This window comes from Poecilia reticulata, chromosome 12 (genome assembly GCF_904066995.2).
Source record: "Poecilia reticulata chromosome 12, P_reticulata-male-v2, whole genome shotgun sequence".
Classification (NCBI taxonomy): Eukaryota; Metazoa; Chordata; class Actinopteri; order Cyprinodontiformes; family Poeciliidae; genus Poecilia; species Poecilia reticulata.
In genome coordinates this window covers 3,111,127-3,138,007 of record NC_088841.1, presented here as the reverse complement: position 1 = coordinate 3,138,007, position 26,881 = coordinate 3,111,127, and the positions used below count along the sequence as shown (strand labels likewise).

The 26,881-nt window shown below is 38.6% G+C and overlaps 2 protein-coding genes across 8 annotated transcripts in view; one reads left to right on the top strand and one right to left on the bottom strand.

The window, feature by feature from the left end:
- Positions 1-18,396, top strand: part of slc4a5b (solute carrier family 4 member 5b) — a 42,656-nt gene extending 24,260 nt beyond the window's left edge. For 2 of the 7 annotated variants that reach the window (XM_008423207.2, XM_081613434.1), the window contains 16 exons: positions 522-647; positions 2,118-2,292; positions 2,408-2,541; positions 4,110-4,290; positions 4,361-4,451; positions 5,333-5,391; positions 5,638-5,829; positions 7,531-7,644; positions 9,814-9,975; positions 12,254-12,432; positions 12,632-12,704; positions 12,788-12,856; positions 13,058-13,231; positions 13,929-14,093; positions 16,077-16,129; positions 17,828-18,396. In XM_008423207.2, coding sequence (XP_008421429.2) covers positions 522-647; positions 2,118-2,292; positions 2,408-2,541; positions 4,110-4,290; positions 4,361-4,451; positions 5,333-5,391; positions 5,638-5,829; positions 7,531-7,644; positions 9,814-9,975; positions 12,254-12,432; positions 12,632-12,704; positions 12,788-12,856; positions 13,058-13,231; positions 13,929-14,093; positions 16,077-16,129; positions 17,828-18,113 — 2,233 coding nt within the window. In that variant the 3' untranslated portion in view covers positions 18,114-18,396. Of the gene's footprint in view, positions 1-521; positions 648-2,117; positions 2,293-2,407; positions 2,542-4,109; positions 4,291-4,360; positions 4,452-5,332; positions 5,392-5,637; positions 5,830-7,114; positions 7,229-7,530; positions 7,645-9,813; positions 9,976-12,253; positions 12,433-12,631; positions 12,705-12,787; positions 12,857-13,057; positions 13,232-13,928; positions 14,094-14,280; positions 14,294-15,546; positions 15,651-16,076; positions 16,130-17,827 lie in introns of all 7 variants that reach the window. The other 5 variants (XR_014090145.1, XM_081613433.1, XM_081613431.1 and 2 more) reach the window with 5 other exon arrangements.
- A 4,698-nt stretch (positions 18,397-23,094) lies between these two features.
- LOC103473189 (ubiquitin) lies at positions 23,095-23,533 on the bottom strand. Its single transcript, XM_081613800.1, has one exon. It carries the CDS (start codon positions 23,394-23,396, stop codon positions 23,163-23,165), a length of 234 nt encoding a protein of 77 aa, XP_081469926.1. The 5' UTR covers positions 23,397-23,533; the 3' UTR covers positions 23,095-23,162.
- Positions 23,534-26,881: the final 3,348 nt, after the last annotated feature.

Genomic DNA, 26,881 nt, shown 5'->3' with positions numbered 1-26,881 from the left:
TTTTTGTTTCTAATTTCGAAATATTTGCAACAAATTTCGCAATATTGCAATTGATGAGTGTTTTTGTTACGCGTGTATAGATTGTAACTTGTAAGGAAATCTCAAGCAGCAGCACATTAGAAGTAAGAAATACTGCCACCTGCAGGTGGGAGTAATTTGGCAACAAACAGATCAAAATTCCTTGATTTGATTGATAAAGTAATATTTAAGAGTAAAAATTGTTATCTTGAAGGTTCTATTTATGTATACATCTGCATATATAAAAGTCTGGCCGGACTTGGCCCCAGGTCTTCATTACGACACCCTGGACTCTATGGTGTTTAGATACAGTAAGATTTGGTTATTTTGTTGTACTGTATAAAGTAGGTCAGGATCATTTTAAGCAGAATAATTTACTTGCAGCATGTATCATTATAGTTTTACAGTTGTAGTTTGAAGATCTTGCAGTCTGAGTATCTCATAATGGCTAAGAATCTGTTGTGGTGAATAAGACCAAATTGTACTGACCACTGGTGTTACAGGAAGTCAGTCCTCAACCTGAACGAGTTGGGTCAGATGAACGGCTCGGCTGGTGGGGCCGCCGGTGGAGAAGACGATGAGCTTCCTGTTCAGCATGAATTGGGAGAAGAACTGAAGTTCACTGGGAGGTAAGCAGAAAACTTTAAAATGAATGTCTGCAACAAATAGTCACAGACGATCTGTAGGATATTCTAAACAGTGTGGCTGTAAGCATGCAGCAATATCTGCTGGAAAAACATGCAGGGCCATCATCCTACTACTTCCGGTCGTCATCTTCTTTGTGGTTTGCACCAGTAGCAATATTTGGTTGTTTATCATGTGACTTGTCTGGTGGAAAAAAAAAGTGGTTCTATCGCAGTTTGCAAGATAAACCAATTTCAATACAACCAAGAAAAAACCCCACCTCATTCTAGCGCCAAAACTTTTTATAGACAAATGAGAGTATTTTTTAAATTGGCGTGTTTCCATTAAGCAAATTTACTTTCGAAATGTCAAATTACGTAAATATAAAATGCAGCTATTTTCTTTGGGAGGTATTTACATAAGGTTTTATAGCCTATGCTTTCACACTGAGCTCCAATGTGGTCATTTATTTCTGTGGCAGGAACTGAGTGACCATAGTCTGTATTGAGATTTAACAGCCAAAAACAAACTAATTATTTGAGAGAAACTGCTTCAGAGTGCCCTGGACACCAGGCTAAGACAATAATTCATCTTTCAACATGACAACAACCCAAAGCATCCAGCCAAGACAATAAATCAGTGGAATCAGGAGCAAAATGTATTTGACCTGGATTAGACCAGAACATCTCTGAACCTAGAAATGGTCACCTACCAAAGCTTCCTATCTAACCTGGCTGAGACTGAAAGGAACAACTGAGAAGAATGAGACAACATACTCAGACTGGTGTGCCAATCTTGTAGAGACATATTTAGCGCCATCGTCCAACTAGGAGGCTGTAAAGTGCTATCAATGGCGCTCCATACACATAAAGAGCAAAGACTTAATGCTTATGTACATGTGATTTATAATTTTTGATTTTTTTTAAACCAGGAAGATACAGCACAATCACCCAGTTCTACATTCCTGCTAAGAGAATAGACTTTAAAATACTGCTGTTAGTTTATAAATCACTGAACGGCTCAGCAGCACTATACTGTACATTAAAGATCTGCTGCTGTTGTATCAACCATCCAGTCCTCTCAGGTCTTCTGGTTCTGCTCTGCATCCAGAACCAGAACCAAACATGGAGAAGCAGCATTCAGCTTCTATGCACCACAAATCTATAACAAACGTCCAGAAAACTGGAAAACAGCTGAAACACTGAGTTCCTTTAAATCAGGACCTGTTCAGAGTTGCTTTTGCCCCATAATAAATAGAACATTGACCAACATATTTTATGTGTTTTGATTTTAACACTTGACAAAATATAATGTCTGTTTCTGGTTTCACAGCTGTTTACTTTATGATGTTTTCATGATGAAAAGCACTTTGAATTAACTTGTTGCCGAACTGTGCTTAATAAATAAACTTGATTGATTGATTGATTGAACTTGTAAGGTAACTTGTGTTGAACTTAGTCCTGTATGTTTTCCAGATTTTGCGGTGGCCTGTGGCTGGACATCAAAAGGAAGATTCCCTTTTACTGTAGTGATATCTACGATGGCTTCCATATCCAATCCATCTCTGCAGTGCTCTTCATCTACCTGGGATGCATTACCAACGCAATCACCTTCGGCGGACTGCTGGGAGACGCTACGGACAATTACCAGGTCTTAGTAAACAGGAGTAATGTCTACTTAATGCTGAAAGTAACAGAGCAGTAAATTTAACTGACTGCAGCATACGTTTGACGATCTACCCGTCCTCCTTGTCTCGTTTTTCCAGGGAGTGATGGAGAGTTTTCTTGGCACTGCTCTAGCAGGAACCGTCTTCTGTTTGTTCGGCGGACAGCCTCTCATCATCCTCAGTTCAACCGGACCCATCCTCATCTTCGAAAAACTGCTTTATGAGTTCAGCAAGTGAGACAGATGGAAAATATTTTATTTGTTTGATTGAGTTTATTTGTTCAAAATGTTCTCTTGGGATTGTATTGAATACTGTAACAGAATAAGGTAATAAGTAAGCAGAACAGTAGTATATCAGTAGTAGTTTTAGCATGCCAATTTCTATTTTCTTGTATTATCAAGTTTATTAGTTTTGATTCATTTGCTCTTAACATAATTATACAATGTCTTGCTCTTGACATTTTTGGCATTATGCTCCCGTCTCTTCCAATTTGCAATTCTCCTTTTTCTTTTTAAAAGAAATCAAAAAGAGAGAAAAATGCGTATAATAATTTAACCAAAAATTGGTAAAAGTACATAAACATTTCTAACCTTAGGGTGGGAACAAATAATACTTTTTTTGCCAGATACAATCTTATTGGATTAAAAATAACTTGTCTACTGAATTTAAGCTAAATTCTAAAAAACAAACCAAAAAAAACACCTAGTCATTTTTTGGCAACAAGTTAACGTTTTTTGGTGTCTGGAAAATTAGCTGTTTCAAAAAATTCGGTAAATAATGACATTAAAAGTCCATTAAAAATGCCCACTTATCATTAAATTATCATAATTTACAAAATCATGCAAAGTTGACACTTTTAATGGACTTTTAATGCAACTTTTAGAGCATCTTTGCATTAAAGGGTCGTTATTTACCAAATGACACTTTATGATAACTGTGATAAACATTCATAAAGACTTCTTTATGTTTATGACAGGTGTTATGTTTATGACAGTGTCATGTCAGTGTTATGCACAACCCTTCAAATAAAGTGTTACCGAAATAAGTCTTACTTAAGGTGAAATGCTGAGTCAATTAAGAACGAATCAAAATGCATTTTGATTATTATTTTATTAAGAGATTAAGCAAACAATACAGCAATGACTCCCCTGGATAGTCCAGGGAAGTGAAGAAAAGATGAAGGTACATCGCTTTTAATATCCACCAGCCCTCTTATAAAGATTGGAGCTAAAGGGAGAATCCCACCAGTTTCACTTTACTTCACAACTCTGGTATTTGCATCTGCAGACTGTGACCCTGGGTAGTTCAAACCCTGGTCAGAAGTACTCTTTGTTTTGTGTTTCCAGCGACCTGCCTCCAACATGAAGGGTGAATTATAGATAAAATTGGTTGATTGAAGTAACACAAAGTTTTGACGTAACACTAGCAACCCAAGAGGAGCTCCACTCCATTTGCCCAGCTGGTTTTACTGCTGTCTGTGCTGTAATGTGGCTGCTGGAAACGATAAGTGTTTTGTTGACTTACCTCCTGTTGACTTGCTGCAGTCTTGTTGGTTGTGCAGGAGGCACCACTTTTGCTTTTCAAAGATGTGATGTTGCATAATTGCACATCTGCCATTTAAACAACTAAGGTTTCATTATCTAAGAATGAATTTGCTCAAAAAAGGTAATGAGACCTATCCTAACCCGTTCAAGGAAGCTTAATAAATCACCTGTAGTATTGCTCAATAATGAACATAAGATGGTGCATTGTGACTGACGGCATCTCCTCTTACTCTTGCTCTGATTGGCTGCTCTAACAGGAACAACAGCATAGACTACATGGAGCTGCGGCTGTGGATCGGTCTGCACTCGTGTCTGCAGTGTTTTCTGCTGGTCGTTTCTGACGCCAGCTACATCATCAAGTACATGACCCGCTTCACAGAGGAGGGCTTCTCCAGCCTCATCTCCTTCATCTTCATCTCGGACGCCATTAAGAAGATGGTGGGCAACATGATGGAAGATTTGTAGACATCCTCATTATGAACACACAAACATGTTCTGTTTCCCACAGGTCGCGTCCTTTAAGTACTACCCAATCAACCGCGGCTTCAAGCCAGATTACGTTACATCCTACAAGTGTGAATGTGTGGCCCCAGACCAGGGTAAGACTTCAAACTGTCCACAGTTTGTTCTTTTGACTATAGCTGAACGAGAGGAATGTAAAGCATGAGACAGTTTGGCTCAGGTGACACCATCTGCTGCTGACAAGCATAAAAAAAAGCATCTACTTTTTTCCCGCTCCTTTTTAAATTTATGTCTGATTACTTAGTCAAGAATGACAACAACCCAAAATTACTGCCAGATTAGTTAGAAAGTGGCAATGTTTTTTTAATAATCATCACAAAAGCTCTGATTTCAGTCCCAAAGAAAATTACAGAGTAGAATTGAAAAAGCGTGTAGGACAACGTGCCCACAAAGTGGAGCGAAATCCCAGCAAACCTATGGAAAAATACCTAAAACAGCTGACAAGTCAAAAAGTGAAAGAAAGGAATTTCTAATAAAAACTTATTAAATATATCTAAACCTCTGGATTCTAAACAAATGGGAAAGGTTTATTCTGAGAGGAGAAGGTTATACATAACTGATATAGTGTTTGTAAACTCTGGGGTCAACTGAAAACCATGCTGAAAATTACAATTTAAGGGAAGCAAAAGAAGAGGATTAGAACCAAGGAACAAAAAAAAATAATTCTGACTTTTGACTTCAAAAGATTAAAGTCAAAATTTTGAGATTAAAGTCAGAATTCAAGACATTAGTCTTCTGTAGACATTTAATGTGGTTGACATGAAATCTTTATTTTTTACTCAGTATGTATATTTTTGTGTTGTCTTTTTTTGCCTCATTTTTGGACGCTGTGTGGAAATGTGAGTAAGTACCACACCTTGTCAGGCCATGTGATGAGAACCGATGAAGCGCTCTAACAATCTGATAATGAAAGACATAAATCATCAACACTGACAGGAATTCTGTCTGTCCTCTCCAGCGTCTGCTGTGGGTTTAAACGTTTCAGCTCCTATGTCAGATGATAACATGACTCTGCTGGTAAGTGACCAACGGCACAAACGTTTTCCATCACTTGTGGTTTGCCATCTTTTTTGTGAATACAAGGGTGGCTACTTTTTTGCTGTTTTTTTCTTTTGTTATCGCCGTTTTTTTCTTCTGTCTTCTGTTTGCCTTTTCCCCCTCCTCTGTCCTTCCCTCTGGTTTCCTCTGAATCCCTGACCCTCCCTATCCTACGTCTACATCTCCCCATCTCTCCCTTTGCCTGCTCTCCTTCTTGGCTCCTAGTTTAACCTGACAGACCTGGACTGGAGCCAGCTGAGTAAGAAAGAGTGTGTGAAGTATGGTGGTGTGTTGGTGGGGAGCTCCTGTAAGTATGTCCCTGACCTGGCCCTGATGTCCTTCATCCTCTTCATCGGCACCTACTCCATGACTGTTTCTCTGAAAAAGTTCAAGTTCAGCCGCTACTTCCCAACAAAGGTGAGACTTCTGGAGAAATTCCCAGGTTTTCCCTTTTTAACACTCATGGAACGTCTTTATGCCAATAAGATGCACCTGCATGAGAAAAATGCTTCAATCCTGTAAATTATGTAGTTGTTCAGTTTGAAGGATAAAGCTGCTGATATTTGTTAAAATCAGCGTGTTTGTTAAGGCTTTATAACATAAACAAACTTATTCACGTGATTTTAATTGTGATTCTTATTTAATGCGGAATATGCAGAATATTAAAGTTTTATGCACATTTGTAATGGAAACGCAACTAGTGAATATAAACTGTCCACACCTCTCTTTACTTAAATGAGAACAAGAAAATGATATCTTCCACCTTTGATACAACTTTTATTAAGCAGTCAATTAAAATAATTCTAAACTAGAGAAGATCCAGCACCTCTTAATAGATGTGCTGTTGCAGTTTGGACTGCCAGTGATAAAGAAAGGATTGTTTAAAGCCAAATCATTCACTGTTGAAGGGAGCTAATAGTTAGCCATGGTGATTTGACAGAAATGATCAAAAGCTGGTCTTGGAAGTGAAGTTAAGTGATCCAAACAACAACAATCACTCAATCAACTAAAATGCTCGACAATTTACTGAACACAAAGTAAAACAAAATATTAAAACTGCAACAAAAACAGTTCATATTCAAAATAAATTTGAATAACATCTGTATAAGATATTTTTATGTTGTAACGTAGTCTAGAGATCTGAAGAGTAGTAATGAATGTCCAGTACAATGCATTAGATTTGTTTGCTACCCTTCTCCTGACTGTAGCCATTTGCTTTGATCCATTAAAACCTCTCTGCATATTTAAATAAAGGTTGCAAATAAAATACCAATAAACAATAAAATAAAATACCAATAAACGATACCTGAACTGAACTGTAAACTGAACAGGACTGAATATATATATATATATATATATATATATATATATATATATATATATATATATATATATATATATATATATATATATATATATATATATATACATCAAAACATTACACATCAAAAACATTCGGAAGCAATTTATCACCGTCTCATTCTTCACAGGTTTTACTTTTAACAGGGGTGTGCAACGAGAAAAACACGAAAATATGCACATTTCAAAAATTCTGATGTAAAATATCACCAGCTTTTAACCCTTAAAGAAACAGATCAGTATTTAGAGTTGATGCATTCCTTGTTGTCCATGAGTCCCAGTGCTAGGAACCCAATACAACACAATGTCTTCCTTATCCATCTTCTCCCTGCATGCCCTCTAGCTCCGCTGTCTGATAAGTGATTTTGCCATCATCCTCGCCATCATGTTTTTCTGTGGCTTGGACTGTCTCCTGGAGCTGGACACTCCCAAACTGCACGTACCGACCCAGATAAAGGTCCGATCATCCTCCAAGCAATTCATCTTCCATTGTCCATTATCTTTGTGAATGGTGGTTGCATCTCCTTCCCTAATAATGAATGATTTGAAGAATTCTAATCAGTTGTTTTCATGTTAATTCATTATTAGAAGAATTCTTGAACATGTTGTGTCACTTCTTATCTTCTTTTTCTTTGTCTGAATTCTCCCATTCCCATATTTTCTGGGCACATATCGCCCATCCTCAATGCAATGCATGTCTCTGTCGTCCTCTTGCCCCGGTCTGTGTGTCTGTGTGTTCTCATGCGGGTGGACTGCTAGATGAGGAAGCTCATCAGTGATTTTGCCATCTTCATGTCAATCATGTCCTTTGTGGGTCTGGATATGTTGATGGGCTTAGACACACCCAAACTAATCGTTCCAACAGAGTTCAAGGTATTTCTTTCTCGCTCAATTAAAAGTTGAAATATGTGCATGTTTGTAGCGTTCGTAAGGTGGACGTTCCTATACTGGATACAATCTCAAAATGACTGGCTCAACGTCTAGCGTTGTCATTTATGATGTCACAGTTTTCCACCAATCGACTTCTGTCAAGTTCTGGTTCATGTAAGAAAAGTTGATGCACATATTTCCACCCTTCTTGCTGTTTTATTACTTTTCTCTGTGTTTCAAACAGATATTTTCATATGCTGCATTCAAATACTTCTGGCTCTCTGTCTGTATAAAAACATATGTAACAATGGTTTCTTCACTGTCTGACATAAAATCGGCCATGTTTTTTTCTGTTTTTGATCAGTTAGGATTACGGTAGTTATTAGCTTTACCGTGTCTAAAAGCTAAATCTTTGTGTTACTTTCCTCAAAATCAGTCGTTGCTCTACAATAAGATCAGCTACTATTAGCAATATCAAAAACTCACAAGACGAGACAGAAGAGATTGTAAATATTACTTTTTAAATGAATGCAAGTTCACCAAACTGATGTCTTTCTTTTTATCTCTCCAGACTTTAGATCAGTGCTTCATTTACAGATGGTCCGTTTTTCAGTTGTTATTGTTAGAGTTCGCTGTGATTGTGACGTAGCACAACATACCGCTAGACTTCTAGCCGTCGGTTGTCATAGTGATGCTTTCTGCCTCTTTCAACATCTGAACAACTTGCAGTGTTTACATATTCTTTGTGCCTCGTCTTTCACTCTGTAGCCAATTTATCGTTCCTACTGGAACCCCAAATCATTGCCAAGCAGACGATTAAAAAAAAGTTGGGGAATCTTATATTAGAACTTCATCAGGTGGAATCATGTCGACCGTAACTGACTAGTGCGTGAGAGTTAGCGGTCACCTCAACCAGAAATGTTTGAGGTGACTGGTCTCATGTTTTAGTCTCATGAGATCTTGTATTACAAGATCTTGTTCCGCCCCTGAGTACTACACAGTTATACCATTTGGGAAAACTAAGGGGATGATGTCAGTGTTGTAAACTTCTGATACTTGTGGATTTATTTAAGGCAACACCTCAACACTTAGGAAGACCAAAAGAAATCAGTGACATCCAGAAAGAAACTGTAGATGCACGCCAAGGCAATGCCCAGCACATACAGTGTTTAGTAGAGAAATGGTTCGTAGAAGAAGTGATCTGCAATTATCCACTTTTTTCACTTCTGATACAGATATGAGTTATCGACCGATGCCGATTCGATACAGAAAAACAGTTCTGAATTGACTAAAAGAGTTTCTATTTTTAAACAGACATAATTGCACTGAATTACAAACTTATATGATAACTCTGCACCAGTACAGCTTATGTAAACACACCAATAATGTCATATGCTTGGTCAAACATGTAAAAAATAAAGTGAAACAAACTCTTTCAAATTGTTCAGAAAGTGCAATTAGGAATTCTAAATATGATGTAAAATAAATAATAAAGTATGACGTCGCTCAGAGCACGAAACATAGAATTAAATTGGATATATGTGTTGTTATAGATCTGGCACAAGAGGATTGACCAGGAAGTTAAAGCTCAACATAAAAAATTCTTCCAAAAGGATCATGAGATTAAGTGTAACACCAAGTTATTTAAAAAGTAGCGGAAGGAAAACAAAGTCCTTGTTCTATGGTGGCCTTTACAAACCCTGAACTCAGTCTAAAAGAAAATCAGTGAGCAGATCTGAGAAGGTTTGTGTGAACAAGCTGCTTACAAAGCTGACCCAGTTATTACACAAGTTCTGTCAGGACAAATGGGACAAATTCCAGCAAACTATTGCATACAAGTTTTGGAAGGACAGTCTACATTAACCCAAGACATCCAGTTTAAAAGGCAATGTTATATTATTTCTCTTATTATTGTGACTTTTAGCTAATAAAAATTATTATGGTATTCCTAACTGATTTAAAATAATGGACATTTGATCTAATTCAACTCCAGACAGTGAAAAACAGAATAAAAAAGATGTATGTATCCTTTTATTTCAAAACAAATTTTAGCTTAATATGATTTCATCTTACAGTTAGGGAATAAAGGATTCTTTGCATGTGTGTGCAAATTATCTTCCCATCAGTGAGCCATGCTTACCTTTCATTCTCGGATGTATTTGTGTGACGCAGCCCACGCGTTCGGACCGTGGCTGGTTCGTGCTTCCGTTCGGTAAGAACCCGTGGTGGTGGTACCTGGCCAGCTTTGTTCCGGCTCTCCTCGTCACCATCCTGATCTTCATGGACCAGCAGATCAGCGCCGTCATCGTCAACCGCAAGGAAAACAAGCTGAAGGTCTGAAATCCCGACACTCCTGAACCTCAGAGAGAAGACAGCATTTCAGTCTTGACTGAGCTAGCAAAAAAGATCTGTCATTTGGAAATACATTTATTTTGATTTGATTAGGACAGGGCAACATTACTGCAGGTTGTAGCAGCGTAAATATGCAGGACTTAGCACAATACCTACTTTTCATACTTTCTCCTAAGACAAGTGAGCAAAAAACAAGTAAACAATTTATTATACAATTTACAGGACAGAAAACAAAAGAAAACTAAAACAAAGAAAACCTATGCAATAAGGGTCTGGTATAACGGAAAACATGAATGGTTACATAACAGGTTTGCTTCTAACCGATGCTTGATCTTCTTTTTAAAATGAGCCTTTTCCTGGTCTCTGGTGTGCTGGTGGTCTGACCCATGGATCAATTTGCCACCTTCTGGCTAAGCTCTGTTCTGCACCTCAGTATGTTGCTGTCTTCTTTAGATTTGTTCTTGTTTTCATTTTGTTCTCTTAATTACTGCTAATATGCAAATTATATTACAAAAAAATCATTTCTATTTAGCATCTTTGCTTCTCATGCCTGTCAGTCGCCAAACAATTCATTTTTTGTTGTTTTGTTTAATATAATGAATAAAATTAGTGTGACAAAGTGATATAAAGGCCTTACGTGAACATAAATAATGGATTAATAGTCTTAGAAAATATTTAACTGTCAGTAAAACTACCAAACGTTTATAGAGAACAGAGAGAGAATCTGTGACTCTTGAGAATTTGAAAACTCCAAAATTATTTTGGATTGCAAGATAAATCCTAGCACTTAAAAACTGTGAACGCCAGAGCACTGTTTGAACTGCAGGAAGTGTCAGTGAGACTGTAAATGTGAAAAAACAAATCCTAAATACTGAAAGGAGCTTAGCTTCTCTCTCCATGGAGTTTCCTGGTGTCAAACATAAGCCTGAGCTCCAATCTGATCCAACTGGTTCTGCAGCTGAATGTTTGTGGAAAGATGGGGAAAACAGCATGTGATGCTTTTTTAATGGATTAGACTTGGATCATTATTTTTGCATTACTTTGCTCTGGCATGACTCCTGGTGGCCGTGCAAATGAAAGGAATGGACAGTTTTAGCAAAACGTGCCATTTTGTGGAATTTTCTAACATTAAAAGTTTGATATTCCAGAGATGTGAAACATGGTGAAGCATTTCTCAGTTTCATGTTGTCTGGTAACAAGATTGTGAGGTAATTAACTCTGGATTCAGCGTTCTTGGTCCCAACATACACACACTCCTCAGAGTGAAAGTGTATCACAATGCAAAGATGTAACTGGGCTTGTTCCTCCCCCTAAAACCTTCATTTTTTCATGCTTACACTTCTGTAGCAGATGCTATTCATTATGATCACATGCATGGAATAATTGGAAACAATTACTGCATTTCCATTAACCATATAATTGTGCAATTTGACATTTCAAAAATAGATTTTTCTCAATTGAAACACACTCATTTTGAAAAAAACTCACATTTTTCAATGAAAGTTTTGCTGCTGAGGTGTTTTTTTTTTTAATCAAAATTAGTTTATTTCACAAAACTGCAATGGAAACACTTTTTTTTGCATGACACAGTCACATGATAAAAGAGTTGTTACTTTTTTTTAAAAAAAAGTAACAACTCTTTTACCCAACACTACAATATGAGACAGATAATCTGTGGAAATATTGAGCTCCTCTGTGGTTCTACTGCCATCTGTGGAAATGTGTTGCTGCTGGTCAGAAACAGCCAATCGGAGGCAGGAGGAGGGTCTTAGCGCTATCAATCACGCTCATAAACATGCTGCAGCTGTTCTATCGGAGGATGAGCTGTAGCAGCAAGGTGGAGGCTGTGAGCAGTTCGTACAAGAGTATGATTGACAGTGCTAAGACCCTCCCCCTGGCTCTGATTGGTTGTTTCTGACTGAGCACTGTACCACAGGCAGGAGACAGAGGAGCTGGATGTTTATGTAAAATGTTTATGTAAAAATCATACTTTTGCAAAAGTTACCCAGAGCAACTGTATGATTTTACATGATTTTCCTGATGTTCACAGACTGTATTCTGCGGCTGTAGCCTCACATTTCTGAAATGTTGATATAAAAAGTTTTTGTATTAATTATTTTTGCTGTCATTGTCAAAATAAAATTAAAGTGAGAACAGTGACAATTTATTTAATGGAGCAGCAAGAGCCAGATATGTTGAGCCCCATTAAAATGCAGAGTATGTATTTTTTCTAACTCCCTGTGTTTGCATGCGGCTGCAGAAAGGCTGTGGGTACCACTTGGACCTGTTCTGGGTGGGTGTGCTGATGGCTGTGTGTTCCTTCATGGGCTTACCCTGGTATGTTGCTGCCACCGTCATCTCCATCGCCCACATCGACTCTCTGAAGATGGAGAGCGAATGCAGCGCCCCCGGAGAGCAGCCGCAGTTCCTGGGAGTCAGGTAAAACCGTCCTGATGCTGCCACTGAGAAAAACACAGAATCCCTGAGTTTTCATGGTGAAAAAGGCCTCTTTCTGAGATTGTATTTGTAATTTGTACGTTTCTTTCCAAAACTCTGCAAATACAATGTTTCAAAAACTGAAGGAAAGCTGATTCTACTTGTGTCTGATGGCATTACAAGAATGTCTGGTTATTTATAGGGAGCAGCGGCTGACAGGCATTCTGGTGTTTGTGCTGACTGGACTCTCAGTCTTCCTCGCTCCCATCCTTCAGGTCAGTGGAAAGATTATGAAAAGAGTTACTTCAATTACATCACTTCTTTTTCTTTGACTCTATCGCATTGCTGTTCTGCACAGTATATCCCAATGCCAGTCCTGTACGGAGTCTTCCTTTACATGGGAGTGGCATCACTGAGTGGTATTCAGGTACGTGAAAAGGCAAAGTTTTTTTTTTTTTAACTTTATGTTAAAATTTAATTTAATGTCGTAAGTAATAAAAAAAAAAACAACAACAAAAATACAATATAAACATTCATTCTAAAAATGTGAGTCAATTAAAATCAATGAAATTTAGTCTGTACAAACATCCGATCATGTAGCAACTTGTCATCCGTCTTTGTGTTCCAGTTCTGGGAACGCATCAAGTTGTATTTGATGCCGCCCAAACACCAGCCGGACTTTTCCTTCCTACGCCACGTCCCCCTGAGACGCGTCCATCTCTTCACACTTGTCCAGATTCTCTGTCTGGCCGTCCTCTGGATCCTCAAGTCCACCTTCCTGGCCATAATCTTCCCAGTCATGGTGGGTTTCATGTCTGCAGTTTTTGTCTGCTTGACAGCTGTGTTTTTCAAGTTAACTTCAGTCGGTCGAGTTCCATGGCTGACAATATCTGGTAGTATACATTCCAATATGGAAACAACTTGTCAATAACAGGGGAGTCAGATGCTAATTTCTTATACACATCATTATATGTGTAGAAGGGGGGTCGTATGTCTTGATTTTTACCCAGGAAGCATTTCGGCTAAACCGTTACTGAAACAGCCATTGGGGCTGACTAGTATATATTCCATTGGGGAAGGTAAGTTTAACATTAAATACACCGTTCTCAACAGGTGAGGGCGCATTTTCTCAGTCTATAATCAGACATTTAAGCGACTTGAAACCATTCCTCTTTCCCTGGCACCTCCAGACCCGGGCCCCCATCTGGCCTGGCTCGGGGGGGCAGCCGCCCACCCAGCCCCCCCTATAGGTCCGCGCCTGGGTCCACCATACCACATCAAGGGTTACAACTATTTTGCTTTTTAATGCGCAAATGCACCACTGGACTAAGTGAATGTGTTGTGTCAAACCTCCTAGTCGGCACAAGCTCAAGTCTTTTCTGACCTTACAAATCAAAGTAAAACACATTTTTACCAGCACAGCTGGTAACAGCAGTATGACAGCAGACTTAATCTACTGTCCTCTGTTATTTTATTCATTTGTCTTGCACCGTGAGTAGATCCTGGGTCTGATGGTTGTACGAAAGCTACTGGACCTGATGTTTTCACAACATGACCTGGCCTGGCTGGACGACATCCTGCCGGACAAAGACAAGAAGAAGAAAGAGGATGACAAGAAGAAAAAGAAAGAGAAAAAGAGCGTAGAGCCGGAGAGCGACGAGGAGGTGAGAAAACGGAGCCGTTATGGCAGCATCTTCTCTGATAAACCCACTCTTACTCTAATGAGCAAAACTGTGAGTGTGTTTTTCTTGAAATTGAATTCACATGCGTCAATCCATCTGCTGCGGGTGTGTTGCTTCTGGCTTAGTTTTTTCTGACTAATACCGTCTGTTTCTCCTCTCTTTCCCACAGTGTTGCTGAAAAGGCACTGTATAACACTTACTACAGTCTTCTTGTCTGTCCATCCTAATCTTAGAGGATTTATCTCCTTTCACACTTTCCTGCACCGTAGAAACAGTCCGTTTGCTTCATCAGGCCCATTTTATCTTTGCTTTGACTTAGAAGAGGCTGATGGTACTCTGCATCTTGTTACTGCTAATGTAGCTCCCAGATATTTGTTCAAGAATGAGTTTGAAGGGATTATTCAAAAATCTAAAATCACATAAAAAAACCATAGCTTTGGACTTTCATAGCGTCACTGGGACTAAAGTTTGTCTTGTGTTTACGTTCAAAAAGCCTCCAGTTACCAGTGAAGATAGAAAATAGCTAAATATGTCTTATGCTTAAATAGTTTTACCTTCTTACATACATTAAATATGTTATTAACACAAGAAAATAACTTTTGACAGGTAAAACCAAAATTTATCGGGGATTTGATGCAACATTGTTGACAGACATCAAGGGTCTGACACAACACTAACATTCATTGACAGCAACACCAATGTGGAGTACATCTTGCTTTTCTTTAAGAAGGAAGTCACTGACAGATTTTTCTTTTAACCTGGGCTCTATATTTCTTTTTTGGGGAGAAATTTGAGAAAAAAATATTCAATTATTGCCAAATTATCTCTGAGTCGAGCATCAACAACAGATCAACCTGTTGCAACTAGGAGAAAACATATCTACACGACTTTGGAAAAGTATTTACCCTCATGAATGATTTCCTCTTTTTTTACTGCATTTACAAATCAATCATCATGAACAAAATCTGGCTTTTCCGGCAAATTTTTACAAAATTAAAACAATTAAATAGAAATATATTACATGACATAAGTGAGTGCATAGATACTCATCTCCTTTAAAGTGACTGATCTAATTCAACCGAGGTCTGGCCAAGTGGTTCTAATTTTCAGGGTATTCTGTTTGATATTGGCTGTTTTGAGGCTACACTTTAATTTTCACAAACCAATCCTTTTTGCTTGTATGTTTAATAAATAATGGCATCGTACAATATGTGGTGTGTTTTTCTACTCATAGTTTGATTTAAATAGAACCTTATTTTAACATCACCCTCACAGAGGGTGTCTGCACTTTTTGCTGTACATCTTTGTTCTGTTGACGTACAAAGGATTTTAGACCTGTGCATAAAGGAGTATAGATCCAAGGTTGAAAAACTGTCTAATGCTCCTTAAAGACTTGAGTTCTTCCTGCATGCCAACTGCTTCCGGTTTCCCTCAGTCCACCAGTCCATCCTCAGTGAAGATTCACATGGAGGCTGTAGGCCCCCACACAGAGTCAGACCCCACCCAGGTTAACCCCTGCATTAAAAACCAAACCTCTGAGTGAGTAAACCAACCACTTCTCTTCCTTAACAGAATCTGTTACCTTACCCATTATAATTTAAGTGTTAAGTGTTTGTATCATTGATGCCGTTTCTTAGTGTGACAGGTTGGACTGTCATAGAGTGTTAACAGAGCTTTGATGTAACGGATGTAACTGTTATACTTCATCAGTGTAAACAAAGTGTAACACTGATGTCAATGAGAAAATATTGCTCACACTAGATTTTGTTGTGTTTTGGATATAGATAAAAAATCATCGTCACGCCAATAGATCTAAAATATTTGTTACCTGTTGGGAATCGTTTTTTCTAACTCTGCCTTCATGTCTTTGTGTTGTGTTTTCATGTACATGCCTGTGTACGCTTGCTCTGTGTCGTTTCGTGCGCGTTCTCTCTGCTGGTGTTACGTACATGTGGTTCATTACAGGAGATGAACCCTTACTCAACAGTCACGTCGGATCAAAATGAACTAGACCGCAGGTACTGTGTGCTGAAACCGCCCATCTAATTCAGAGAGCTGATGGATCCTCCTAGCTAGGGCAACACCTCCCCAACACCACACAAGACACACACACACACAGACACACACACACACATGGCTGAAACATAGACACACACACACAGCTGCTGTACCACTTATACCATGTGTTCATATATGGATGTTGAATTAAAATCCTTTTCAGAGTAAGGATTTTAATTGTTGAGAGAATTTTGATAGCTTTCATTTTTCACAATAAAAGACACATGATGCTGTGATGAGTTTGGATCAGATAGAAGAGGGACCGTTATCACATTCTGCCCCGGGCCCCATATATCCTTTGGGTAGCCGTGGGACGCCGCCATGATCAGTCACTGTAATCAAGCATCAGTGCGCCAACTGCAGTTTTTAAAACGGGCAAAATTTTGTAATGACTAAGAGACATAAAGCACTAAGTCACTAACACCTGGTGGAAGTAAATCAAGTGTCTACAGATGGTTTGAACCTTCAGCTTGACTAACTTAGCTAATGGTTTTATACATTTCATATGACTCACAAGCTGCTTTTCCATCATAAATGTGCACAAATCTTTGTCAGTATTCCGCTAATGTCAAAAAACAACATTTCATAATTGCAGCGTTTCCATTATATAGGAAACACAATTAAAATCTCACGTGAACAAGTTTGTTCACAAGATAAGTCGTTAAAAAACATCCTCCAACTACTTCTGGTCATCTTTTTCTTCATGGTTTGCGCCAGTGAGACTTATAGGATTTGATAAGAGTTTCCGTTGCAGTTTTCAAAAACTGCCATGTGTCTATTAAGGAAATGTATTTTCGAAATGTCAAATTCCACAATTGGACAGTGGAAATGCAGCTAATCTTTAAAAACTTCTGCTTTAGACCAATTATTCTAATCCCACTTCCTCTATAGTACATCCCAGCATTTATAAAAATTTTAATTTACTTTGAACAAGTGTACTGTATTAGCATTCCCATGGGGACTTAATCATGACTGAAACTTCATCTGTTTGCCTGAATATTAATAGTTCTTAAACTGGTGACATCCTTAGTTCTTTGCAGCATTAAGGAAAACTACAAGAGGATTAAGGCCACAGGAAAAACTGACTTTTTCTTACAACTCTGACTTTATTCGGCCATGTAAAAAAAATCTCTTAAATCCATGGTATGTATGGAACAGGAAGGGGAAGAGGGAAAGGATTAGGGCCAGTGAAAAAGAGAAGGGATTCAGATTTAAATCTCAATTTTGAAACAAAAGTTAGAATTCTTTTTTATCATCTTCTGTAGAAAACCAATCTCAGCTCTGCATGATGGATAATTATGAGTGGACTTAGCAGAAATGAAATGGTGGTTCCTTTAAAAGAATGAAAAAAATCATTTAATAGTTATTCATCAAAAAATTTAAATTGTTTTGTGGCTCTAATTTGGTTATTGCTGGACTGAGAGGAAAACTTGCTCTTTGGATTGTGAAGGCTACAAACCCGTTGTTTACTTAATATTTGAAGTTCTTGTGTTTTATGAATATAGTTTAAACATATTCATATTCAGTGGCTTCAGTTTCCAACATGTTCAGAAAAAAACATTTTTATAAAAATAAAAAAAGGATTTCCTGCCAGACTGTTGACCTTTGAGAATAGAAAGTGAATGATGAAGAGTAAAAGTGTCCCCGCTGCTCCCCAGCATCACTCTGCACCTGAAGATCTCCTGCCCTCCTTCACCCACCCCCTCCCTGACGAGCCTCACCTCCGGGGACAATCAGCCTCAGCGCCCGCCGCACCAACCCGTGCCCCAGGTCAGCATCCGTGTGGATTCAGACTGCGACCGCGACGATTCAGGCTTCTTCTCCAAACAGCAGCGGTGCAGCCCGTATGCCGCCCCCAGCCTGTCACTGCCCGTAACGCCCAGGGGTTGTCGCCGGAAACAGCACGCTCACTTCAGAGACTCCTGCACAGAAACCATTCTATGAACAAACAAAGCAAACTGCACCTTGTGATCTTCCTTTGTGTGTGAATTTAAACACGTCATGTATAACTCAGCCGAACGTGAAAACAAAATACATCTTTAACACTTTTCTGTCCAAGTGAATGAACCCGTTGATCCTGAGGTGAACTGAAAACATAAGTGCATGAACTCTCCCACCCCAAGAACGCTGATTGTTTTTGAGGAGTAAGCAAAATGTGAATTATGCTGAGTTAATGTAAAGTGCAAAGCACATCCCAACAATTGCAATAAAATGCTATTAAATTCTATTTGTTTAAATGCAAATTTGATCAGGGAGGTTCTTTGCCAAATTTTACCTTGAATTTATAATTACATAGTACTGTCTAAAGTCACATTGTCATTCACTAGGATCTGTTTAATAACTTCATCTCTTGCATCTCACATTTAGTTTCAAATGAATCTGGTGACATCTTGAAACATGATTATGCCATTATGAGAAACCATCAGGGATCAAAGCTGAACTTTTAACATTTTAAATGGGATCAAATATAATAACTGTAGAACAGGAACAGCTAATTTAGTGTAATTCTTGAACCACATGACTATGCATTAGGCGTGATTAAAATTTATTTCACAAACTACTGACACAATTGAGGACCATGATATTTTAAAGGGGCAGTATTATGTAAAATCAGCTTTTTGAGCTTTACATCATGTTATTTCCTGACAAACATGCCTGTTTTCAGTTTCCAAGCATCTGCTTCACGGAGCAGCCCTCCCCTGCTTGGCTCCTTCAGACTAGCCAGCAGCAATTAGCAAACACCTGGTGGAACTCCACATCACCTGAGCTCATTATATAATGAGCTCAGGTGATGTGTTTGTACTTCTCAGAAAAACACTATGAATGTTAAAGGGTGAACAGCGAGGTGATGATTTCCTGAAGGCAGTGTTGGAAAGAGGACTTCTTAGAGAGACAGAGGCCCAGTTTCAAGGCGCTAAGTTACAAACTTAATGTCATGTATATATTTCACATATTCACATTTCAAATATAGCATTTTTATAAGTGAAGGCAACAATTACTTAATGCTATAAAGTGATACTGGAGCTGGAAAACATAATACTGCCCCTTTAAACCTCTGTGTGGAATTTTTTCCCAGCATGTGAACCACATTACCAAAAAGGCTCACCATCGCCTTCACCTGCTGAGAAGCCAATGTTTTCCATCTAAGAAATGTTTTACACATCATCTATTTTATATCCCCTCCTGCTGCAGTTTCATTACAATGAAAGCAAAACTACCCAGAATTAACCAGCCCAGCAAAAATCATTAGTTTAGTTTAAAGCTCAATCCACTGTCACCAGGAACGCTGCACAGATCAGTCATATTCACTGTTTTTCAGCTTCTTCCCTCTAGGGGGCGTCACAACATTCCTTTCCAGTGAAAATCTAAATTTGTTTCCTCTGCAATAATTCTAAGTCTGCATAATTTTGGGTTGGGTTTTTTTTAGTACAAAAGAGTTAATTTTATCTGAATAGATTTTTCAATGAAGCTCTTGTCAGAATGTCATATCCAGGACAAAGTTAAGCAGATTGAATGAGCTCCCTTTTTATAAACACTGGATGCTTTTCAGAGAGATGCCAGCTTTAGTTTTGATTTCAATCATGACCTCAAATATCTAGAAGTATAACCAAAACAGTTGACCCAGCTGTTAGGTAAACATTCAAAACCTTTTGGTTCTGGACTAAAGTCAAAACTTACACCCAGGTTTTGTTCAATCATCTAAAATGGACTGAAGTATTTGAAGCATTTCAATTTGGACTTTTAACAATGCTGTCTTTGACCATATGATTGTTTTAGAAAACATGGATAAATTCCAGGTGAGGTCCACACAGAGGGATCAGACTCGCTCCTGTGTCAGTCGAGCCTCTCCGTCAGACATACTGAGATCAACATAAAGGTCATTATTGAAACACAGCAACAAACTTAAAACCTGGTTTAAAGTTCACTAGGGGTTGCACCAATTAGTCGACTAGTCGATTCTTTTCTCTGCAATGACTTTTTTCTGGGCCAGTCGACTGACTAGTCGCAATCACATGACACACATGACAAAACAGATTTTTCCAAGGAAATGAAAGAAGGTGGACTAGGTGATTTCGTCAGAAAGTTAAAATTGTATTAAAATGTAAATAATTTTAACAAAGAGAAGCTGTAAATTACAGCATAGGCTCCCGCAATAGGGGCGTTGCGCGGCGCGGTGGTTAGCGCGGCGCCCCGCATACAGAGACCTTAGCCCGCGGTGGTCAGGAGTCCGACTCCCGTCCTCCATTCGCTGGCCCCATCATGCCTCTCTCCACCCGCTCCGCTCTCTCTGCCCCCTTACAGTCAGATTGCTGTCAAATAAACTAGTGCCGAAAAAATACTTTAAAAAAAAAAAAAGACTACCGGAGCGTCATGATGTCATGTTTTTTTTAATCCCCCAACTCATCAGCGTCACCCTGCGCACTGAAGCTTTTAACCTGGCAGCTTTACGCTCTTATAAAGATAGGGTTTTACTACATCTGGAAACTAAGTCCACATTTCATCCGGAGGGTCTGATAGAGGTGATCTCTGCCGCCGTCTGCATGTCGGTTCAGAGAGCTGCTGCTGAGTCAGCAGAGCTTCCTGCTGCGCATCGGGTGGAGGAGCAGCAGGAGGCTTCGTTGAATTCAACTGTAACCAGGGGTGAAAGTAAGGGGGTGCGGCAGGGTACTGCGTACCCCTAAAAGATTTAGCGGGGGTACGCAGTACCTGCAAGAGAGGAGCGGCTGGCTGCTGTAAAACATCAATGGATTCACTGTGCAGCCGTGAGTTCACCCACTAATCAGCCGTGACTGATTAGTTTTTCAAAAACAATCTAAAACACGACTTAATCGGTTAATAAATAACTTTTTTCCCATTTCATATTGTTCCTGAACTGTTCGTGCTTTGCTAGAGCAGCGGTGCGATATGTCGATCGGGGAAGGTTTTGAGTCGATCTCGGCATTAGGTCACAAACTGAATCAGCAGGACGCTGAGAGCAGCACGTCCTCCGCTTAAAACCTTATTAAAGAACAAAAAAATCAACAAAACGTGTTCAAATTAATGACCCAACAACAATAATAATCTCAGTGATTATTGTTTCAACAAGGTGTTGCGCAATTCTGTGCGTTTTGGTTCCATTATTACCAAAATAACAGCAGAGCAGGAGTTTAAAATGAACTGATCAACCACCTCTGTGTTCAGGGAGGCTTATTAATGATTGCAAAATAAATATCAAGCCTGCAAACCTAATATTGTAATGGACTGAATGTTAAGTAATCCCTGGTCGGCTTGTGGAGCGCAGGAGGTTGCCATGGCAACGGGTGTGCTTAAATGTCAGAGAGAGATGGGGAGTAAAAAGGTGCGAGTGGTTTAGAGTTGATCACCTCTAAGGTAAAAACCTTTGCTGTGACTCATCACAGCCGCTGTAGTTTCTGAACATTCAATAAACGACAAACTTGGACTAATTACCTCGTTCTTTGTGACTAACAAACATCAAACACGGTATATATTTTTCATTAAGTATTTAACAAACAAGTGGCTTCTACAGCGATAATTATGTGAAATTAAATTAACTGTCTAATATAAAAAATAGTTTGGTGCTGTCGGGCTCAGCGTCTAAGAGACTTGTCCTTTACCAAACAATTTTTTTTGCCTCTTATTTAGTGGAAATATTAATGTTGATGAGATTTTCTCCAAAATAATAACCTTTTTCAACCTTTATAGCTCCACTGTTGAAAATGAGGCTCTAACATTCACAAATGACATTGAAATAAAATCCAGTCCAACATCTGGTTTGAGGTGATTCCTCTGGAACCTGTTGGAGGAAAAATATCCCAACTTCAGAAGATGAGCTTTAACTTAACAGAGCTCTGTGGTTCCTCCTGTCAGTATGAGAGTCAGGGTGAGGAGGCGCCATGTTAGGAAGAGAAGTGGAAGCTGCAGGATCTTCAGAACAAACAGGTCATGATGCTGGGCTACTGATTATCCCTCTGTCTGGACACAGGATCAATAGAACCAGTTTAAAAGATAAATGCATGGTTATATGCCAGACATGGAAAACTGGGATGACTCCATGCCATGATGTTCAGAATTTAGGTCTCATGGCATCTCAAGGTGTCAACATTGCAGCCAGTGGGCTGAAGGAGGAAATAGTTTTATTTTGTACCAATTCAAGAGCTACCAGCTTTTATCACTTTGCAAAAAAAAAAAAAAAAAAATCAATATATATATAATAAAAATTTAATTAGTTCTGATAAGATTCTCAATTTTTTTTTTTTTTTTTTGTCATATTACCCCCAAGAATTTAAAACTACGTTCACCCCTGACTGTAACCAAACGGGATCCGTTCATAATAAGTTTGGTTTGTGATATTCCAAAAGCACCATGGTGGTCAGTGTGGTAATTTGATTCCTATACGAGTAACTATCAGTATCAGCCGGTGTTTGGGAAAAACAAAAAAAGTCAGACCCGACTTTGTGCAACGAATTTTTCTCCGCTGCTCACAATGATCCGTTTATTGCTCTTTTAATTCTGCATAATACTTAGTAAAAGCGGGAGAAGGTGAGAGGAGCGGGGGGTCAATATTAGCCGTGAAAATAGCTGATAAAGCCTCCAAGTAGGTGTGAAGGGTTTTTGCGCCTATGACGTCATCGCGACTAGTTATGTAGTCTACCTTCAAAAAATATGTAGTCGTTCAAACCCTTAAATGGAAGCGGGTGTTAGTTTTAATTTTGATTATAACACAAAACTTAAGAATGGGTTAAAAAAAACAAACTGTTAAGACTAATGTTCAATTAGACTTTGAAAAAAATCCAGCTAAGCAAGTCTGCATGAGGCACATTTGGATTTTTAAAATGCTAACTGACCTGCTCCAAAACATAATACGGTTTTTACTCCACTGTGAATATTTGGTTAATGAACCTAGTTTTCCAAATTAAACAACTCATTCAAGTCAGGAATGTTTCAACTTTATTTATATGTTAAAGGAAAACTGTGGACAAGGATCACATCTCTTCAACGTCCTCCCCTGAGACGGAGCACCAGGTGGAGGGTGGACTCCTTCTGGATGTTGTAGTCCGACAGGGTGCGGCCATCTTCCAGCTGTTTGCCAGCAAAGATCAGTCTCTGCTGGTCAGGAAGAATGCCTTCTTTATCCTGAATCTTTGCCTTCACGTTCTCAATGGTATCACTGGGCTCCACCTCCAGGGTGATGGTCTTCCCAGTGAGGGTTTTCACAAAAATCTGCATGCCTCCCCTGAGACGGAGCACCAGGTGGACGGTGGACTCCTTCTGGATGTTGTAGTCCGACAGGGTGCGGCCATCTTCCAGCTGTTTGCCAGCAAAGATGAGTCTCTGCTGGTCAGGAAGAATGCCTTCTTTATCCTGAATCTTTGCTTTCACGTTCTCAATGGTATCACTGGGCTCCACCTCCAGGGTGATGGTCTTCCCAGTGAGGGTTTTCACGAAAATCTGCATCTTCACACTAGAAGATATACGGTAGTAATCATTTGACAAATTACATGCTGTAGCCAACATAATCATTTTTACCATTTCAGTCAAGAAACGGAGTTTGATAGCTATACTGCTTTTCGCCTTCCTTGAATAGCAAATTTACTAAAAGTCCAATTTTGATAAATCACAGAAAAGGGCTGCTTCAGCTTCAAACCAGCCACAACCGTCTCTCACCACAGCGCTGACAGCATTGTACCGTGGATTATGCTAACTAGCTACATTTAGCCTGCTGGTGAGAGTCCCTTTGCTCTTCTCAACCAGTTAGCTGGTTGTACAGTCCAACATGAATTCACTTGTTTTGACTCAAAAGTTGACGTTAAGCTAACTTCTTGCTAATAAACCAGAGAAAAGTAAAGGCGGGAGTAGAGATAAATTAGCAGTTTGGTGACGTCAAGCCAATTTGAGTTAACTTCACTTAACATATATTAAATACAAATTTAAATCACTCATTTAAAATGGTGAGATATAGATAAACGGCCAGGTTCGTACGAGTTACTTATTTAAACGGAACTTGTCTCACCCGTTAACTTGGTTCAACTCTGGCAGAATGTGGCTTGAAATTATCACGGCAACTCGCCGCACAGGCGGTATTTATACCCAACAAACCTATATCCTTCCGCCGCTGCACCAAGAGGTACTATATAACAAGGTCGTGTACAACCACAGAAGTGATAACTTACGACAATTAGCCACAAATATATATTATATATATATATATAAATTTAAACCCCTTTAAAACAGGACACAGCTTATAAATTAACATTTTCTCAAAAGTCTGAATTATTAGGCTACAAGTACTTGTGCATTGTAACTGAAGTTACAGTCGGAGAGAAAAATATGGCGTCTGAGAATGACATAAAACTCAACTTAAATATGTTCCAGTTATGGTATTAATAGATTATTGATATATAATTTTCAAAAATTTAATCTGAACTTTACAACATCTGGTGAAAATAGAAGTCAATCATAAAAATATCAAATTCTTCAACCATTCATGAAGTGAAATTGACAATTTTCTAGACAACATAATACAAGAGAGAAGAGTCCCCATTATAATAGTGCTATTACAATACTTCAAGTGTCTTTCTAGATGGAGGCATTTGAAAAATGCAGTAGGCCTACTTTTGTTGTTGCATTGCTATAAAAACTTTTTTGAAAACTATTTGTAACAGTTATGGGCTACGCAGCCAACTGCGGTTACAAGAGCAGCATCAGAAGATGGTTCTTGAAGGAGCCTGAGGTGTGAATGAAGACACGAAGCAATGGTTTTAGTGTATATATTTTAGTGATTTTGAAAAAAAAAACAAAAAAAACAAGACAATTACAAATGCACAATGAGAGACAAATTAACTCAAAAATAAATAAATTCCGAGATCACAGTTCTTGTCCTTATTCCTAGCTCACCATCCTTGGATTCAGAAGAGGATCTGATCCATCAGGAATAAAAAATCCAACCTAAAAAGGCCAGAAAATCCATTAAGTGTTTTAACAAAACAAATGCAATAAATATCGATTCAAATGCTATTGTTGGATTTCTAATAATTAAACTAAACATTTCAATCAGGTTAAATTAACCATAATTTAAGCAAACAAAAATAATCATATTTCAAACTAATCAATTTAAAGTTGTAAAGTTTAAATCAGAGTTCACCTTCAAAATATCAATGAAGAAAAAATAAATTAACTCAAAATACTCGAGCAGTGTGAGGAAAAGAAATATATATATATTATATATATTATAGCGCAATATCAACTTAAATGTAGCTACAGCCTATTTTAATCAAGTTCATTACAAAAGTGCCAGAGCTTGCACAAAACCAACGATCATGTTACCTTTGGGCAGAGAGTGGGGCGTATTAGACTGCGATCAGCTGTGAATATCCGGCCCAGGTAACAACCGCCAACAGTTCTAATAAAACAACGCAACAATGAGCCATCAAGCAGAAATTCCACGCTGAAACAATACTGCTATCACACAAACAAACTCACCGAAGGATCAAATCAGTGGATGCAAAGATTTGGGTGAATTGTTAGGAAGACGCCAAACAACCAGCCACAATCACAGTGGAACAGGTGGTGAAGTTCAAACTACGCGCTGGAGGCGGGGCTTTAAATCAGTTGCAGAGTTTGGGGCAAAACAGGAAGTGGGCCCGCAAAAATAAAAGTCTTGACTAATTGACTAATTGCGGGTTACATATTGCATTAACAGAAAACAACAAATTTATTTTTGAAATGTCAAATTGCACAATTTTGGGGTTAATGGAAGTGCAGCAACGCAGATGCTTCTACTTGAGCTAATTCTAAAGCAACATCACAAGATTGAAGTCAAGAACTGAAGAACTTTTAGCTTCAATGTCGCTGGAGAATGTGAATGTTTTGAAGGATCATAGTACGTGCATATGCAAGACAATGAGAAATATCACCAGCTTTATCCTTCAAACTGAACAATTATGTTTCCAAGAATGAAGCATTTTTCTCATGCAGGCGCATCGTGGTGGGTTGAAGAGGTTCCATGAGTGTTAAAAGGGGAAAACCTGGGAATTTATTAAACAAATTTATTTTAAAAAATTAAAATTGCACAATTACTGCATATGATTATTGGAAGCATTCACTGAGAGTTGCCCTTTAATTCACAAAGATTTTCAGAAGCAATCTACACCTTAATGTAATAACTTTGATGAGTGAGCAAAAACCTCTTTAGCATCTTTTCAAATATTACTGATGGATTCTTACTGCATGTTTTTCTTCAGCGCTGTGAGTTCTTTGTTGTATTAAAAATCTTTTTCTGTCGCTGCGCTCTCGAGTGTCTCTGGATAATGGTACCACCAGCTATACACAGTAACTGCAGGTGGTAATTCTGGTTCTGCGAGTGTCTTTTGGTTCATTAAACCTGTGTGTGGGTTTCTCAGAGAGCCGGATATTATCAAGCATCTGGTTAAAAGCTTCTCAAGAGATGAATTAAACGCAGCAGGGAAGCCACTAGAAACTGTTACCATGCAGGAAACCTTATACTCCGATTAGAATTCCTGCTGGCTACAGAGAGAGTCATTAGGACATTAAAGGAGGCTGGAGGTCAGGAAAATCCGCATGGGAGAATTTGCCTCAAAGTCGTTATATATTTGCAAGACGACAACATTAGGATAGAGAGAAGTCATTTATCAAGCAGAATGGAAGTCAAAGCTGCAAACAGGAATGGAAGTACTTCAAAGGAATTTTACCAT

Excerpts from the sequence above, each read along its gene's own strand:
- LOC103473189 (XM_081613800.1), bottom strand. The coding sequence starts at position 23,396 with ATGCAGATTTTTGTGAAAACCCTCACTGGGAAGACCATCACCCTGGAG.